We start from the raw sequence: 19,754 nt of genomic DNA, 5'->3' as shown, positions 1-19,754 counted from the left end.
TTATTTGACTAAATTAACAAACAAACTGCATTCGTTAAGATTTATATCATTAATCATGGTGGCCTTTGGCCTTCGGTGATTGGCTACCCTTAACTACCTAAATATGTCTGGGCATATAGACCGAAAACAACCATAGAATGTGACTCATTTAAAAACGCAAGTAAAGTTGAAAAATCAACCCTTGTGGTGCATCTTTTTGAAAGTTTTTGATCGTTTTTAGGCAAAATATGGTCAGATTTTCCAAATCTTACACGCTTAGAATGCACTTTTTCTCCTCTTTGCTCATTTCAGCTCTTTACAGTTCACTTTGGGAAGCTTGGAAAAGAGAACCTTAAGGGCCGCACGTTCGATAAATCGTTTACCTTGAGTCCCCCCTGGATTGGTTTAAAGATTTCAAATTTATAATACAGCCTGTGAAGAATTCATACAACACACCTTTTTTTAAGAACAAACTATATCAAGCATAAGAACATTGTAAGAAAGTTCTTATTAGGCTTAGAACTAAAAAAAGCTAAGAACATCCGTAGAAGTTTTGGATATTCTTAAAAAAAAGTGTATCCAGAAATCACGCATTTAACTCAACTTCATCGATTTTTGCTAACATTTCCATTCCTTTGTATTTTGTTTGTATCTGTGAATCGAAAATAAGGAAAATTGCCGACTTTTGTTAATTTCAATTTTCAATTTAGAACACGGTAGAGCTTAATTCCATAGAAAAGGGGAATTTAATGGTTCAAAGAACAGGCCAATTTTACTAGCCTTGTGCCTGACTGTATAAATTAGATTGTTTCGTAGAGGTCAATAAACCTGTGAAATACACATCTATAAATTTGAAATTTTATAATCAATCAAAAAACAATTTACGACTTTTGTAATCAGGAAGCATTTAGAAGGGAGGGTTGCATATTGATGAAGTGCTAAACACGGCCAAAATTGAGTGCAACAAACAAATAAATCAGATCAGAAGGAAAAACACGAGGTGATTCGGATGATTTACTAAGCCTCTTATTACTTGTGATTCATCGTAAAAAGATATCCTTGTTTTTCAATGATTAATCTTCAAGCTGATCTTTAACGATTGCCGTAACTCTATCAACATGATTTGATATATGAAATTGTTGTATCTAACCTGTTCCCAGAAAGTATATACCCGTTTTTCAATGATTAATCTTTAAGTTGATCTTTAAGCTTTGCTGTAACACGACCGAAAAGGATTTCATATCAGGAATTGTTGTAACTAACCTGTTCCAGAAAGTATATACCCTTGTTTTTCAATGATTAATCTTTAAGCTGATCTTTAAGCTTTGCCGTAACTCGATCAAAAGGATTTCATATCAGGAATTGTTGTAACTAACCTGGTCCCAGAAAGTATCCCCTTGTTTTTCAATGATTAATCTTTAAGTTGATCTTTAAGCACTAATTAACGCGATCAAAAAGATTTGATTTATGAAATTGTTGTAACTAACCTGTTCCCAGAAAGTATATACCCTGGTTTTTCAATGATTAATCTTTAAGTTGATCTTTTAACCATTGCCGTAACACGACCGAAAAGGTTTGATACCAGGGATCGTTGCAACTAACAGAAAGTATCTCTAAAAGTCCATAGAAAATATCCCTGGCGCTTGAAAACAATGCCTGTAATGTCTTATTCGCCAATGAGAACTTAATTCAACCACGGTAAACAATGTCAATTAACCCTTCGAGCATCTTAGGGGGGGAGGCCCCCCCCTCTAACTTTTTTTCACTTTGATTTTTTGCTCAGATTTTGTGAGGCAACTTTCCACGTGACATGTATTTTTGTATTTTTGTATTTAACAGACCAGCCCAAAATCGCCCTTTTTTCGCCTAAGCAGCCCTAGGATACTGTATCTCTATGATCGGAAAATGTTATTGACTTGAAATCTAGACAAGTATTAGTTATTGATGATACAAGTCTGCAGCCGAAATTTAGCAAAATCGAACGCGTGTTATGCTGAAAGTGGGCATATAGGTAAAAAATGGACTGGTCTGTAAAATACCAACCACTCAGGTGACTAAATTGAAATTTTGCACACTGTCTTCGATGTTGTCAATATCTATCATTGGTGAAAAGTTCAAGTCAAAATCTCCAGTAGTTCCTGAGTTCCGTCAGGTGGTCAACGTGTATTTTACAGACCGGTCTGTAAAGTAACTAATACTTATATGAACGAGTTTTTTCTGTTACTTTTCTCTTTTTTTTGACAGATAAGGTTTAGGTTGTATTGATGCTTTGTTTCTGTCAACGTTTATTATTGGGCTATTCTATCTAAATGACAGCGATCATACACCCCATTGAGGGTTTCATCCGGGAGTACGGATTCTAAAGCTTGAGGGAAATAGAGAATTTTAATTTTGTTTCAATCATTCTAAGTCCAGATAAGATGATGAATTTTTAGGATTTCACTTCATGTAAAAATCTGTTCGCTTTTTTTAGACACGCTGTATTGCTCATTTTCTCTGAAAATTGCGTGGACACACGGAAATTTTGCTTCTTAAATAAGAATTCAGACAATTCTCATTAGATTATTGATATACATTTCGTGTCTCTCACACCATTTACAAATCGGGGGTTATAAAGATTCTGCGTGAAAAACGAGAGGGCGGAGTTTATAGAAATTTTTCGGTACACCACAAAATCTGTCTGATGTATCGCATTCAATATTTTCATATTTCTCTAAACCACTAGTCCATAATATGTAACTCTATTTGGTTGAGCATTTTTCTATAATATGATAATGAAAATCCTAAGGTCAGATTGGTTACATCAATGAGCTTTTTTCTTAAATTACACTCTTTATTAAAGTTCAGCGGTTACATATCTAGACGATGGCGGGAAAAAATGGCGGTATGGCGTTATGGCGGTATACGGAAAAAAATCGGCGGGAGAGTTTCGAATAGTCTAAGACTGGCAACTCTACCGACTGTAAACTCTTTTCGGCAAAAAAACCCGTTTGCGAATTTTCTTCGGCTTTGGGCTTTTTTCTTAGATAGTGATTCGTCTTAGACTATAACATAGTCTATTACATATCAAGTTATAAACATGGCTCCAGGGGTGCGAATCAGATTAAGGGGACAAAAAATCATCTTGCGGTATATTGTGAATAGCTAGCTCCTCAGCTTCAAAACTTAGCACTATGAAAAATATTTTTTTAAAGAATTACTTTGCAAATTATTGGGTGATCAGGCATGATAAAAGGCTTTTTTACAGAGGCTCGTGTACTTTCTGTCACACTTTAAACACCGTTGTTTTTCAGCAACGTTTTCTTTTCGACACTTAGTTACAATTACTTAATTTTGATATTTTGAGAATTTTCAAGTTTAATGAAGGTTTGTTCAATTGAATGTCTTGAAAATGAAAAGCATATAAGATGAATTCATCTAAATAGGCTTTGTGTCCAAATGATATGGAGACTAGCGCGCTTAGACAAATTGAGCTTGAGCAATAAGAGCCCGGGGGCGGGGGGGGGGTCACTCAAGATAAATGACCTTCTGTACGTGCGGCCCTTAAGGGTATTTTCCATGCTTCCCAAAGTGCACTGTAAGGGTCAAAATCAACAAGATGAAAAAAATTGCACTCTTAAAGTGTAAAATTTATGAAAATGGTCAAAAACTTTCAAGTAAATGGACCGTAAGGGCCAATTTGTGGCCTAAATTCGCTTAAATTATACAAGATATTCTCTTCACTGTAAGGGTCCAAATTCATATACCAAATGTTTGGCCGCACGTACGATTGTTTTTGAATCGATTGCTCCTCCCCCGGGGGAAAGAATCTGTTTATAACGTTTTCCAAAATGTTGATGCACGCCTTCCTCAGACGGTTGATTTTGGATTTTAAGTTCGGCCGCTACTAGCTAAAAACAACCAGGATCTTTAATGTGAACAATCGGGTATAAGATTTGAATTAAAATTGCAAGAGTTTGTCAACAACATTACAAATGAGGAAAAATGTGTACACAATTTCATACAAATTCATCATCAACTGTTAAACTAAACACATCCCTCCCCTTTTTAGCATCACCAATTTTCATTTTGTCACGAAAATGCTTACGCATCAACAGTTTCCACATTTTATGATGTCATCATGATTAAAATACTACCTATATAATACTACTTCTGACTGAACTTTGCTTTCTAATATTTTCATGAAGCTTCGTTCAGGAGTTCAGTGAAGAAGACTAGAGGACCCTGCCATCTTAGAATTTTTTACTTGTGTATATAAAAACACCAAAACAGTAAAAAATATTTTAAACCCCCATCAAAGTTTATGAAACTATAATGAAAATGTTAAATTGCTTATTGTTTTCTGTTTGTTTTTCTCCATAAAAGGACTGGATCTAGTTTGCTGTGTGCTCAGACAAAGCCAAAAAATGAGGTCCACAATGTCACACCAGGGCATTTATTAGCACCATCCATTTTATTAAGAAGCCAATATAGGTTAATCGCAACCGATATGGACACAGTTACTTGTGTAACTTATGGCATGTGCTCACATTGTGATAAATAACGAGATTGCTCACGGGAATTTCTAACCCGCGCGAGCAAGCCCGCACCTGTCAATCACTTTTTAGACCTGTCAATCATTTTTTAGCAGTTAGTTTTCTTTTTTATTCACTTGTGGTTCTGAAAAAAGTGATTGTAAGATAATAGAAAAGACGAAAGTCGATTTTTATGCATTTTTTTTAGTCGAAAGTTTTGGAATACTGGATTTTCAAGAGAAAGGAAAGTCATGACTCTTGACTCTTGACTCTTGACTCTTACCCGCTAACCAGCCTGATCCATTTTGAAATACTGTACTTGAGTCAAACTGTATTGTAGTCAAATTTTTTTTTTCTTAAAATTATAACGGGAATTTTCAAAAATATCAATAAGAGCTCATAAAACCAGAAAAAGTTTGACCAATTATGACAAAATGACACAAACTTCAACGCACCGTATAGGATTCGAACTCTCAAAAACAACATTCCCATATTAGCCAGCGTATCGCCTTATCCACTCGGCCACTCAAGTTGCATTGATTATTAGACAATGATTAATAGAGCCATAATTTTATTTGCCATGATCTGTATAATTTTATTTACCCTGTCAAGGTATTAAGGACTCTGACCATAGTGAATTTTTCATAATTGCCGTGTTTAAAATGTGTTTTCTGACTGATGTAACCAACAAAACTATGGCATGTTATACATTTTCTGTTAGACAAACTATTCCTGAATCTGAAAATTTAAAAATTGCATTGAAAAAATTTGATGAAGAAGAAAATGAAGACTTTGGCGAGGAAGAGTATTTCAACTTTGAAGAGCTTAGTTTCGGCGAAGAAAAAACATTTTGAAAAAATTTTCGCAGTAGATGGTGTATCTTTTACCGAACAATAAAAATTTTTGCGGAAAATTTTTGTAAATGCTTCTTGTTTCGAAATCTTCAAAATAGTCGTTTTTCATCAATTTTTCACCTGGATTTTGCTTAAAAAAACAGTCATAACTTTGACACATCTTTTTAGAAAAATTTTCCGCAAAATTTAAAATAGTTCAATTCTTTGCGGACAGGGTAAAGAAATTTTGAAACAAAAAAGTTAATTACCCATTAAAACTTAGCACTTTTTGTAAAAGATGGTGATGCAACATATTATTAACGTCTTTTTAAAGTTCATAACGTCATTTTTGCAATTAAATTCTTAATTACTCTTAAGGGATTCGATTAAAAAGCAATTTATAAAGGCAATTCTTTGTTAAAAGTGTTAAGGAACCTGAAATACAACTTTTTTGTTAAAATACCAAAATCAATTTTTGGACTATGGTCAGAGCCCTTAACTTCTTAAACAAATAATTTAGATCGTTTCCAACATGCGGGAGCCGACGAGCCGATCACTCATCGAGATTTTCAGAGGATTTTCATGACTCTTTAGTGGGACTGCAACAAACGGGCTGTAAACCCTGTAGAATTTCCATTTGGGGGGTTAGTACACTCTCCAATCTTTTTAAAGTCTCAAAAGACTGAGGAGACGAGCTTTTTCTTGCATACTACAGTACCCATATACAGCAGACAGAATTCACAGAGCGTACACGCGCGGGTGATTAAACACGATCGCGCGGAATGCGGGTCAAAAGATTCCCCGTGAGCAATCTCGTTATTTATCAAAAAGTGCATGTGCAATAACGACATAAGTTTTGCGCAGAAACTTGGGGGCCTTAGGCATGTCATTTTTATACGTCAAAAGAAGTGTATTACTTAGGATGTAGATATTAGGAAAGATTGTTAATAGAATGCATTAACCGATATGGCCATTTTGAGAAATTTCAACTCTTATAAAGGTTTCTTTCGTCCTCGAGCTTTTACAACTATCAAAGAGTATATTTATTTCATTCTTGAAGCTTTTTGAAAGACTATTCATACCTTTCCAGCACCATTAATAAGTTATTTGGTCACTTACTGCATGTGGTCATATTGGTTGCGATAAACCGATATGGCCATTTTGAGAAATTTCAACTCTTATAAAGGTTTTTTTCGTTCTCAAGCTTTTACGACTATCAAAGAGTATTTTTATTTCATTTTTAAGCTTTTTGAAAGTTTATTTATGCCATTGCAGCACCATTGATGAGATATTTCCGTCATTTTCTGCATGTGGCCATATTGGTTACGATTAACCGATATGGCCATTTTGAGAGACTTCTACTTTAATGAAGGTTTCTTCCGTCCTCAAGCTTATCCGAATGTGATAGAGTATTTTTAATTTATTCTGAAAGCATTTTTAAAGATTATTCATACCTTTGCAGCACCATTGATGAGATATTTCCGTCACTTTCTGCATGTGGCCATATTGGTTACGATTAACCGATATGGCCTTTTTGAGAAATTTTAGCTTTAATGAAGGTTTCTTCCGTCCTCAAGCTTATCCGAATGTGAAAGAGTATTTTTAATTTATTCTGAAAGCATTTTTAAAGATTATTCATACCTTTGCAGCACCATTGATGAGATATTTTTATTACTTTCTTTATGTGGCCATATTGGTTACGATTAACCGATATGGCCTTTTTGAGAAATTTCAAATTTAATAAAAGTTTCTCTCGCTCTGAAGCTTTTACCCCTTTCAAATAAAATGTTGATTTCATTCTTAACCCTATTCGGCCTAGGGGGGGGGGTGTTATGTTCGGAGGTCAAATTAATGGTAATAGCTCTTGAAATAATAGAGCTTTTGCCATGAAATTTTCTGTAAATTCCTAACTTTTATTTAGCTCCAAAAAAATAAATAAATTGACACCTAAAAATTTTCACACCTTGAGCACGATGACATTTCTGACAGTAAGGGGTCAAAAAAATGAACACTTTTCCAATACAAATTTATTTTTAATGTCAAATATATCGTTTAAACCCTAATTTATTGAATATTTAGGATTAAATAAGCATTCTAAACTCAGGTAACTTTTTGGACCTACCTGGAGGTCCTATAAATTAACCTCTGTCCGTCCGTCCGTCTGTTACCAGCTTTTCTCAGGATTGGCTCATTATTTTTTTTCTGATTTTTGGCACAAGGATGCAAAATGGCAATGCCCAAAATGTGAGGGAGCCCGATTTTCGAAAAAAATCATTTCCGGCCGAAAATGTCGGAAATATGCCGGAAAAACCGTTTTTTTGGCATTTTCTCAAGATTTCATCATTAGTTTTTTCTGATTTTTTGCACAAAGATGCATATTAGCAATGTCGAAAACTTGGCCGAGTCCGATTTTTGAGGAAAAATCTTTCCCGGTTGAAAATGCCGGAAATATGCCGGAAATCGCCGTTTTTGCAGATTTTCATCGGACTTTTTCCTTATATTTCGTTGTTTTTTCACACCAAAACCTTATTAATAGCAATGTCCACGATCAAGCATAATTCAATTGTTAATAAAACTGATTTTTGAAGCTGGAACTTTCTAAGAATCGCCGGAACAGCCGATTTTCGCCGGAAAACGGTATTTCTTGAATTTCTTGAGCTGTACTTTATATTTCTTCATGAAATTTTGCACACTGATGCAAAATGTCAATACCTAAATTGTAACGAAGCCTGATTTTCGAAAAAAAATTCATATCCGGCCGAAAATGCCGGAAATATGCCGGAAAAACTGTTTTTTTGGCGTTTTCTTGAGATTTTATCATTATTTTTTTCTGATTTTTTGCTTAAAGATGCGTATTAATAATGCCCAAATAACATGGCTGAGTCCGATTTTTGAGAAAAAATTTTTTCCGGCGGAAAATGCCTGAAATATGCCGGAAATCGCCGTTTTTCTAGATTTTCATTGGACTTTTTTCTTATATTTCTATGTTTTTCACACAAAAACATTATTGATAACAATGCTCACCATCAAGCATGATTCAATTGTCAATAAAACTGATTTTTGCGACCAGAGCTTTCTATTTATTTTTTCCCTACAACCCTTCCCTCTCCCCCCACCATCAATCAATGATGAATTTCTTGCGTTATTTTAATATATTTCGCAGGTCTATTGACCTATGAAACAGAACTTATGATTTTACATTTTATAAAGTTTTTTCTCCCATTCTTTTATCAAACGCTCTTTGAAGACTTGTAAGGATGGTGCTTCAACAATATCTTCTTCTAGATCATTCCAAGGTTTCACACTTCTGTAAAAAAGAGAGTTGCTTTGGTAGCCTCTCATACCGTCATTAGCAAAGTTCCTTTGAAGCTCGTAATCGTGCTGACGCCGTGGTCGTGTTCGAGGAGTAATTTCTCTAATGTTATAGACTGGTCATAAATGTGGAGGTTCTTGAAAACTTCCACCATATCACCAACTTGCCGCCTGGTCTGTAGGCTAGGTAGATTGATGAGTTGTAGCCGATCTTCGTATGAGTAGTTTCTATAGCAACTAACTAGCCTTGTAGCTCTTCGTTGGACGCCCTCGATTGCATTGATATGTTTGATTAGCCTTGGAGACCATACTACATGTGCATATCATATTCCAAATGGGGTCTGATAAATGCAATGAAAAGCGTGCGAAACATATCTGGTGAGAGAAATTCGAAGCTCCTGCTAATCAAGCCAACGATAGAGTTAGCTTTCTTAATTTTACTGAATATATGGGCTTCAAAGGTCAGGTCACTATCGATTATCACTCCTAGATCTTTTTCTTGGTCAACATGTTCTAGAACAGATCCTGCTATGGTATAGGGATGGGCAAATTTGATGTTCCAAAATTTACCCAGTGTTAAAACATGACACTTGTTCGGATGAAATTCTAAAAGCCAGTCCTTTGACCATTTTTCCATGGCATCAATGTCTTCCTGTAGCCTGAGCGCATCTTCGGCGTTGTTTATTTCTTCCACCAGTTTTGTATCGTCAGCAAACAAGAACATTTCTGCTTTCGTAGCCTCTGGTAAATCATTGATGTACAAAACAAAAAGAAGTGGACCAAGTACACTTCCATGTGGAACTCCACTCATAACTTTACATCTTCTCGACAATGCTTTTTTACTTACTTTACTTTAGGCATCCACTTGGGGTGACATGATGTGTTCCCTCCATCTATCTCTGTCGTGCATCAGCCGTATAAGTTCCCTCTCTTCCAACCCAGTGTCTTCATGTATCAGTGATTTAATCGTTTTGGTTGGTCGACCTCTTCGTCTAGGCTTTTCAGGTTCCCAGAACAAAAGTTTTGTTGCAGGTTCGTTACCACGTATGATATGGCCAGCTAGGCGGAGACGGCGGATTTGAATGACTTTGCTGATTGGAGGTCGCCCTCCGTAGAGGACTCTGTTGGTGGTATGTGATTGGGGATTGATGTTTTTCACCCTTCTCAGCATCCTTGTGTAGGTCCCGTCAATTTTTCTCTCGAGAGATTTATTGAGGGACCAGGATTCACATGCATATAAAAGGATCGACATGATTGTCGCATCAAAGATCTTTAGTTTCGTTTTAGCAGAGATTTTCGACTTCCAGCATGTATCAAGCCTGTTGAGAGCAGACCAAGCTTGTGCCATTCTCGTATTGACTTCAGTAGATGTTTCGGAGTACGAGCCGAGGTATTTGAAGTCTTGGACCTTTTCAAGTTCTGATCCATCAATGGTTTTGAAGCTTTGGTTGTTTGTTGAGTTGATATGCAAGTATTTGGTTTTTTGTATATTCAAAAACAAGCCAATAGATTGTGTTGCTAATTCAACTTTGTGGAGAACACGCTCTGCCTCTTTGATGCTTTCGTCAATTAGGGCAATATCGTCTGCGAAGTCTAAGTCGGCAAGATGAATTGAAGGGTGACGGCGGCTTCTTCGTCTAAACAAAGTCAATCCATCAGAACTCTTTATGGCCTTTCTTAGTGCGTAGTTCAGAACGATGATAAATAAGAAAGGTGCAAGTGGATCGCCTTGTAATACCCCTGTTTCGATTTTAAAGAACTCAGTTTCACCTTCCTGAGTAAGAACTGTCGCAGAGTTGTTTTCGTACATTATTCTGATGGCATCAACTATCTTCGGTGGAATTCCGTATGCATGCAGGATTTTGAACATACGTTTTCGGTCGATGCTGTCGAAAGCCTTACGGAAGTCGATGAATGTGATAACCCCTTCCATTTTGTGATTTTTCATCTCTTCAATTATTCGTCTGAGGGCAAGGATCTGGGATGATGTCGATCGAGAGCTACGAAACCCATTTTGGTTTGGTCGAAGTACTTTATCAATTTCAGGACGCAGTCTATTTAGAATCAAGCGATTATAGATTTTAGCCGAGACTTGACTGAGACTGATTCCGCGATAGTTATCGGTTTTAGTTAAATCACCATTCTTCGGCCATGTTGTTTACTAGATAATAGTTTTTCATCTACCAGATGTTTCATAATTTGGTCCCTTAACGCTCTTTCCATCAGTCTGCAGGCGATGGATGTAAGACTGACTGGTCTGTAATTTTCAGCTAGATTCTTGCTCCCTTTTTTATGCATTTTCGCTAAACGCTATGTTTTCTGACTGATTTTTTTCTCATTTTTCTCCTTGCATTGCTATCTAACTTTCATCATCAGGTAGGTCCATTCAGCATCTAGCTTGTTTCTAAAACCTTTGCTAGAATACAAAAGTTGCCTTATGTGACAAGGATTTTGCGTGCTAAATTTCATCCAAAAAGACCCACTAGATCATAAGTTAAGTGGTGGTACAGGAAAAGCCCCCCCCCCTCCTAGTTCTGAACAGCCCCTAAAAGCCTAGGTTGAATAGGGTTAAAGTTTTTTTAAAGATTCTTCATGTTTTTTCAGCACCATTGATGAGATATTTTGGACACATACTGCATGTGCGTTTAGCCGATATGACCATTTCCTACCTACAGTAGTTCAGCCATTTCAAATCATAAAATAAAATCTTTTATATTCTTTCTTCTTGTTTTCAAGCAAAACTTTTTATTTGGTAATTTTGGTATAAAAATAAGTTGAGCCTTTTTCAGAATTTATTCTAGTTTTCTACAAAAAAAATACTAAATTACATTCACTTTTTGTCTCCCTCTTCACGCTTCATTTCTGTTCTTAATGACTTTTGCTGGCATGTTTTTGCTTCGACCTTTGCATCCTCTTTCCTCTGTCTGGCTTTTGAATGTGACCGCACCCGAAAATACAATTGGATCAGTTTTTCGAGCAAATTTTTTGCTAATTCTTTTTCGGTGACAACATTTGCTTGAATACAAATGTTACGATAATTACTATTGACACTTGGATTTTTCATCATTGATCTTGTCATTTGATTAGCGTCAATGAAACATTTAAACCCATAGGTAACATAGTGAAAATGCTCTTCACAGATCTCAAAAATTCTATATGCTTTGTTGTCAACCATCCATAAACCTAGCCTTGTTAACCAAGCCAGTTTTTACATAACCTCCAAGCAGCTCTTCGTGCTCCACGCATTCCACGCATGCGCTCTAAAGGGAATGGTTCTGCAAGAAGACCTGCGAAGGTTCTCGGGTTTTCTTTGATGGCCGACACTCTGAAATTTCAGAGTACTTTTCACGATTCAATCTGATTCAATCGCAGCATTCGCATAAAATTTATCGATTTCCTCGGGCCGTCTTTGGATGCGTGGGCTAAACAAAACCGATTCTACTGCGACCGTGGCTTTCTTGATCCGAACCAAATCCAAGATGGCGCCTGAAATTCACGTTTTGGCTCTTGGTCAATGTTTTGATTTTTTTATGGCTTTTGAGACTTATGAAGGAAAATTCAATGTTTCAAATGTTGTTTATTCATTTTAGTGTAGCTCTGACATACACCCACAGAAATGGCTGCTCATACTTATTGACCTAAAAGCTTTGAAAGACTGTTTTGAAAGGTTTATTGATTGTACACTGATTTTGCTTGGATGTTTTCTCATTTTTGTTCAAGATGAACGCTCAAACATCAACCAAATTATTACAGGTATGTTCTCTTATGTAATGATTACTTTTCTCTTGCTATCTGCTTGATTATTAGGAGGAATGAAGCATTTTATCAGAACAATTATAACTTAACGTGTGCGAAATGTCTGTCAGGCATTCAACCGGGATTCAACCGACAAAAAATTTGATTCAAACACTAAGAGGTTGACTAGTTTAGGCTCTCTTTGTATTGTTGGATATTTGGATACTCTTTTTGGATAAAATATTGGTGAAATTTTATGTTTGTTGAGCTTTTAAGCGGTTTCGATGATCAGTTTTTTGGGTTTATACTTTTTGCAATCAGACTTCAAAAAACTTTCATGAGAACTTTTTAATAGATTTGGAAGATAAACAAATACCAACTCTTAGTTCTGGAAATTATTTTTTGGCTTGAAAAGGTCTCAAAACTCCAAATTAAATTATATTATTTATGATTTTTTAGCCATGATATGTTCAGGTGCTCAAAGGGCATTCCAACAGGAAAAAAGTTAGTATTTTTGACAGGTGAAGATTCAGATTGTTCCATGTACAATTGCCTGTTATCATCTGAAAAAATTCTTGGAAAATATTCAAATTTTCAAAAGATACAGAGGTTTTTGCTACTTATTTCTTACAAAAAATTGTTTCCTATAAAATGATAAATAAATCTTGAAAACTGCGGGCCAATCGGATACCGGTATCTGGTCACGTGTCATAGTTTTTCCCAGACCCCGCCGAACGCGGTTTTGTAAAATTCCGCTGGAGAAACTTTTCAGATCATCATATGCCTTAGCAATGGTGATCGGTTATGAGATTAGTTTTTACAAGGCCAAGATACGGCTGAAGACAATATAGCGTTATCGGTGCTTTAATGATTTTTATGATGTACGGAATTTTAAGTTTGCCTTGAAAAACTGATATTCAGTCACAACTTACCATCAGATTTTGCTAAATGACTGAATCAATCTGGCTTAGATTTCTAGGCTACCCCCCTGTCATGAATTTTGAAAAGTTTTTGTTTTTGACCAAAATAGCTCTCAGGGTCAATTTTCACAGAAAAAAGAATTGTCATCAAAAATAATTTTTTTTCGATGAAGCCTTGAATAAAGTTCACGGAAACAATACCCGGCCAGGTATTCTACAACTTCTTTTGCCTTGTCGGTCCATTGGAATTTTGGAACCGACTTGGCAAAAGCACAAGGTTTGCTAAGATGCTTCAGACACTGAGTCGACAGCTCGTTGCACAGTACATTTGCGACTCTTTTGGTCAGTCTTGGGAAGACTGGAGCTGTGGAAGAAGGTAGTGAGAATGTAAACATTTTTGAAAAGAACTTTTCAGCATTTCCATTATAGGAAAATAGTTTGCTTAAATTTTAACCAGATTTGTTGAAGCTCTTCGGAAGAAATATTAAATTGAGACAACTCTTCTTTAGCTGTTACTGGTGTCATTTCCAAAGTTGAGGAAATATCATATTTCATATTTCATGATATTTCCAAATCTAAAACATTATATTTCAATGAATTTCAAAAAAAATTCATATTTCCCTATTTACAAATGTATATGGAAACATCATATTTTCAAGATATTTCCAGGATTGGAAATCTCTTATTTCGACTAGTGCCATCTGCCTGAGACAGTGTGCGAATTTTCAGTTCGGTGACGTTAGTATTTTACAGACTGGTCTGTATTTTATCCAAAATACTCAGTTTCAGCATAACCATAAATTTTGCTGCAATCTTAATGCTGATAATTTTGTAAAGATTTGTATTGTTAAAATTTCAAATCAATGATATTTTCCAATATTATACAGAAACTGTCGAACGTGCTAACTGCACTGAGCTCAACTTTAGTGTTTTTAAATCATTCGTAGGCCCAATTGTAAAATTGTAACCAATTTCATCTAAGAACTCATGACCACGCCCTTAAAAATCAAAATTTTCAAAAAATGAAATTCTCCCCCAGATATTCACCCAAAGAACAAGTGTGCTAAATTTCAGCCAAATCCGACCATTTTTGAAGTCTCCAGCCTGCCCCAAAGTTTTCGGACAGACATACATACACACATACGTACATGCATTGTCAGATTCTAGCTCAACTGAAGTTGAGAATATGAAAACCTAGGGCTGACTTAGCAAGTGGGAGAGCAACCTCGTTCCCTGCGTATTATCAGCTTTTGATGCTTACTGATAGCGCTAGATAATACCCTGGCATTGGCTGGTTTTCGAACGCGTATGATTACGTAATTCAAAAACAAAACGTCAGATTTCATTTGTTCCTGGGTTTGAAACCATTGCATTGCAGTGCAACTTTGTAAAGGCCGGTCTCCACTTGCGCGCGCTACGATCGCACTTTTTCGAACAAAGCTTCCACCACGCTATTGGTCAAAAGAAAAATGAAGCAACTCCATTGGTGCGATCTGACGTAACGGTTGTAAAAAGTTGAAATGTGTTCAATTTCTTTTCTAGCGCGCGCTACATTTTTATGACGCAATCTTTTTCCCAAGCAAAAAGGATTGAAGCCAAAAGATGCGATCGCAGCGCGCGCAAGTGGAGGCCGGCCTTAACGTCAATTTTTTTTATGACGTATTGTTTTGAGAAGTTCCCCCTCTGAGAGGGGGAACTCGCATCAGCCAACACCAGGGTATTCTCTGGCGTCCATAAGTAACGTAAATACACGGGATACACGGGGACGAGGTTGGTGGGAGAGTTTTTTTTCGCTAAAGTTTAGACATAAATAATAAGCAGGGACCACAAAAGGTCAAAAAAAGACCTTGGGCTTTTCCAGAAAAAAAATTTAATATGGGGTGGGGGTGTAGGATATAACATTTTTTTAGAAATTTAACCCCCCCCCCCCCAACCGAAAATTGTGAATCTTGACCCTCGGACAGCAGGCTTGACCCCCTGGACAAGGAACAGTAGACCCTCTGCACATTCAAAATAACCCTCAAACCGAGCAAACTTACCCCCAAACAGAGCAAATTTACCCCCCGGACAAGGAAAATTTTGTAGATTTTTCACTACCCCCTGGACACTATATCCTCCACCCCCATGTACGGACATTTTCTGGAAAAGCCCCTTAAACCGTCAGAAATATAAAAATCAAACCAATACCTCAACTACACCCATGCTTTCTGTAGCGACTTTTGAAGCATCAACATAACGAAATAGCCGACCAATTACAACCTAAACGAAACGATATTTGCTCTCGTAACAAACACAAGAACTTCATGGGCTGTCCATTTCCATACAGAAGGATGAACCTTTCCAAGTCAAAACACATGTCTTGGAAATGTGTGGACACCCCCTGGAAAATGACAAAATTTGCAAAAAAGACACTGAAATTTTTATTTTCATGTCGTAAAATGAGGGTGGACGAAATAAAATCTGTCGTTTACCCCCTGCAAGCTTAAGAATAGATTTTTACCCCCTGGAAAAATGACAAATCACTTCTTTAGAGCTCCTGGAAATTCTTCTCAGAATACCCCCTGGAAAAGTTTGTCCACCCATCTGTATGTTCATAAAATGGAATGGCCCAATCATCTACAGGTGTAGCTTTCACTGGCATCTACTCACAGAAATCTTGTATAAAGCACTACAGATAGAGCTACTCTGTCTTTCTCAAGTAACAGTACACGTTTTTTTTTTATAAGAACGTCAAAAATTTTCGAAGCCTTCGGATGTTCTTAGTCTTTGGATTTGAAGCCTAAAAATGTTCTTAAAATGTTCTTATTTTCAGCATTTTTTGAGCATTTTGATGTAATTTCTTAAGAAATTGCATGTTTTTAAGTCTCCAAAGCCTTATATGTTCTTAGAATGTTCTTAAATTTTTGGGCCTCGAAGCCTTATGTTCTTATATAGTTTGTTCTTATCAAAAAAAAAACGTGTAGTTGAAGCAAAATAATGCACCATCTTTACTGAGTAGACTACAGTACTTAGCGCCGGCAAATTGTTATGACATGGTCAGAAATGAGGAGTCATGATTCATCAAATTGCCAGAACCAAATAGTGGTTTTATTATAAAGATGGCAGATTGTTTTGCTTCAGCCGGTGACAAAGTAGCTCTATCTAGTGTTTTTGAACCTTATTGAACCTCTTTTGTGAGGGAAATGTGTTAGTGAGTTTAGATCTGAAATTGTATAATCTAAGAGCTCGTGTCTTGACAGAATAGATCAACTTTAGAATTGCAATGCTTCACCAAAAGGAAAATATAATATAATCTAACAGACCCTGTGATTTTTTTAGGAATTTTACAGCCATTTTGAGGTTAAAAACAACGGACTGAAACTTGGCTGAGGAATTTGAATTCCATTTGATTTTAAGTCGGAAAATTCAGTGGGGATTAAAAAAATAGCATAATATTTTGCGGTGAGGATTTGTTAACATTTGAACAATTTTCCATTTGGAAGGTCAATTTTACATGTGAGAATTCAGGGTAAAAATGATTTTTCGAGCCATTTTGCTTGTAAAGAATTGCTAATCACTAGTGCACGGAAAACATCTTCCGCTATGGTGCGCAAGCTTGGGCAGGAGCTTGGGTCCAGTCTCTAGCTGGAACATACCAAAAACTTTAACAATTGAACCTTCGAAAAAATAGTAGATAACGAATGAAGGCGCGTTTGTATTTCAGGCGACTATTCCGTTTGGTAGATTTTTAAGTGTTACTCAACGAGAGAGGCATATAAAATTATTGTTTTTTTATGAGATACTCGCTACCTTCTAATCACACCCACCTGTTGGTGACAAACTTACTTTATTTCGAGTATTTCGGAGCCATGCTTTCACTTCGGCTTTTATGTATAAACCAGAATTGTTATCTTTTGAAACATTCCTGAAATACAAATCAAATGAGAGGCTATTTCCGTCGGCTTAAGGATAAAATCTTGCTGCGATTTGCAAAAAAGCTTTATCTCCGATACATTGATAATGTAACAAATTCTGACGATGAGATTAGGCACAATCAAGAAAAATCTCTTCGGTGGAGTGCAGAGTAAGGTAAATGAGAGCATAAATAACAAATAAAAACACTCCAGCGTGGTGCTTCAAAATCAGATTAGCTCTATCAAGATAATGATTACCTAAATTAAAGCCATCATAGACAAATTTGTAACATGAAACAAGCAAAGCATTAAAGGATAATTAGAGACACTCTACCAAAAATTACAGATTAAGGATTGCTTCAGATTTTTTCTAAGAATAAAGTTTACAAGAAATGAAATCAGAAATCATTTAATTAGTAGAAAATCTTAAAAAATCTTTCCAAATAAATGGAAAATATCGATTTAGAAGAAAGACTTGGGCCTAGTCTTCAAATTTATGCAATGACAAATACTTGATTTTCCAATTTCTTGAGACTGAAAGTTAAAGAAGTTAAGGAAAATCTATCTATGTAGCAAATCTAAAATATTCTTGTGAAAAAAACATGAAACTTGTATAAATACAGGAAGATGTTGTCCCAAAAATCATTCATCAGCTACAAACAGTTTGAGTCACTTTCAAGACCTTTTACTAAAGGTGCAGTTAAGTGAAGTCACTGTAAAAAGCAAAGAAGATTTTTTGAGCCAGCAAATTTCTGCAGATATCTTGAACCAAAACATCAAACTGCAAAGGTTTCAATCAACAGGAAGAATCATGAAGAACTTTTTCATTTTATTGAGCGTTGCGGCTTCTATTCAAATGGTAAGTTACTCTTAGGTTCCAAATAAAGGCCGCTTGTAAATTTTTCGAAAACTTTCCAACCCCCGGACCATATTTATGTAACGTTTATTAAATTTTAAGACTTTTTACGCAGCTTTCAAAGAGAAGGTCCCTTATTCTGCTTTAAATAGCCTGATTTTAGCTTATATTTACTTTATTTTTGGGTTTTCGTAATTACAATTTCCAACCCCCTCCAGGCAGTTAGGTTCCCCCCGTTTATTAAAATTTTTAAAATTTTCCAACCCCACCCCCAATTTATTTGAACTCTTCCTCTCGTTTATTTGGAACCTAAGAGTAAGCTAATTTCTACCTTAAATATTTCGTAAAATCTAAATCAGATTCAAGAATATCTTTTTTAACTTTTAAGTTATAATGTATCAAATTAACATCCCTCCTAGATGTGAGACGCTTATTAAGGGGGCGTTTATACGAGCGGGAGGAGCTTTCATTTGAAGTAAAACGGTTAATTAGTAATACGATTTTTTTGGTTTCTTGAAAATCACCTAACACGACTTTTTCAATTTTCAGAGTTTGGCAGAAAAATGTTCGCCGACCAACCCTTGTTTAAACGGAGGAACTTGTATTGATGCTTATCCAGATGGTTTCGAATGTTCCTGTCCTACTGGCTTCTCGGGTAACTTGTGTCGAGTAAGTTGATGTAATTTATACATTAAATAATCAAGCGGAATAGCAATAGTCTTAATGTTTGTCCGCGTACAATTGATTATAACCGAGTTTATGTATGTGTGTTTTTCTCCGACGGAGACGGTAAGGTTCTACTTTGACTACATCCTGACCAGCTGAGGACGACGATAAATCAGCATACTTCTACCGTCTCGATTTTTCGCGTCAGAAGTGTGGATTATTCCAAATCGCTTCAGTCACCCTACCGTCCTCAAAAGAGCAAATACATAACCTCACTATTGATTAACCGTAATGATCGTTACAAGGCGTCGTTTCTTCTAAAATAAACTCAGGCACTGACAAGCTAATAAAAGACCCCGATGCTGGGTCACAATCAATTGTGTAAAACTTCTTTGCTTGTCCAAATCTCACGATTCCTTCATATTTCTCTCGTTGTGTTTCAGATGGTGAACGCATGCGACACATACGGATTACTCTGTCAAAACGGAGGTACATGTATGGCTGATGGAACTGTCGATGGTTTCTCTTGCACATGCGCAGCTGGATATTCCGGTCCTTACTGTACTGTAAGTTAATTCTAATTTCCTTTATTAAAAGTGCGGATATTTTGATATATGTGATTCAACAATAAGAGTTAAAAACACCATAATCAAAGCTCGGTTAAATTATGATTTGCCATACCCACGAACTTCCCTTCAGAACCTCTTGTATATGGTTTTAAAGTTTCAAAACAGGCGAGTGAAAATTATGAATTACCTTTTTCTCTCTCTCAGCAATCATCATGTGGTGCTAACAGTTGTCAAAACGGAGGAACTTGTATTCCTGGTGCCAATGGGGATTATACCTGTCAATGTCCCCCTGGAACTTCTGGTGCTCTTTGTCAGGTAGGTTGTCTGGAAAGATTCATGATAATCATATACAATTCTTAAATTCATATTACTATATTGTTAAAATGATATCATATTAGTTTTAATTTTTTGATTGAATAGAATTTTTCATTATAGACTTTGATATCATTTGACAGTAATTTACTTTTCATTTCTTGA

The 19,754-nt window shown here is 36.1% G+C and overlaps 2 protein-coding genes across 3 annotated transcripts in view; both read left to right on the top strand.

Moving 5' to 3' along the window:
- LOC136814102 (uncharacterized) overlaps positions 1-19,754 on the top strand; it is a 62,683-nt gene that overhangs the window by 24,415 nt on the left and 18,514 nt on the right. The gene's annotated exons all lie outside the window — the stretch shown is intronic.
- On the top strand, positions 17,651-19,754 carry LOC136814063 (adhesive plaque matrix protein 2-like). The gene is made up of 5 exons (XM_067070561.1): positions 17,651-18,045; positions 18,592-18,711; positions 19,152-19,274; positions 19,482-19,592; positions 19,713-19,754. Exons 1-5 carry the CDS (start codon positions 17,998-18,000, stop codon positions 19,752-19,754), a joined length of 444 nt encoding a protein of 147 aa, XP_066926662.1. The 5' UTR covers positions 17,651-17,997.

Source organism: Clytia hemisphaerica, unplaced genomic scaffold, assembly GCF_902728285.1.
Source record: "Clytia hemisphaerica strain Z4C2 unplaced genomic scaffold, Clytia hemisphaerica genome assembly, whole genome shotgun sequence".
Classification (NCBI taxonomy): domain Eukaryota; kingdom Metazoa; phylum Cnidaria; class Hydrozoa; order Leptothecata; family Clytiidae; genus Clytia; species Clytia hemisphaerica.
This window is presented reverse-complemented; position numbering and strand designations above follow the sequence as displayed.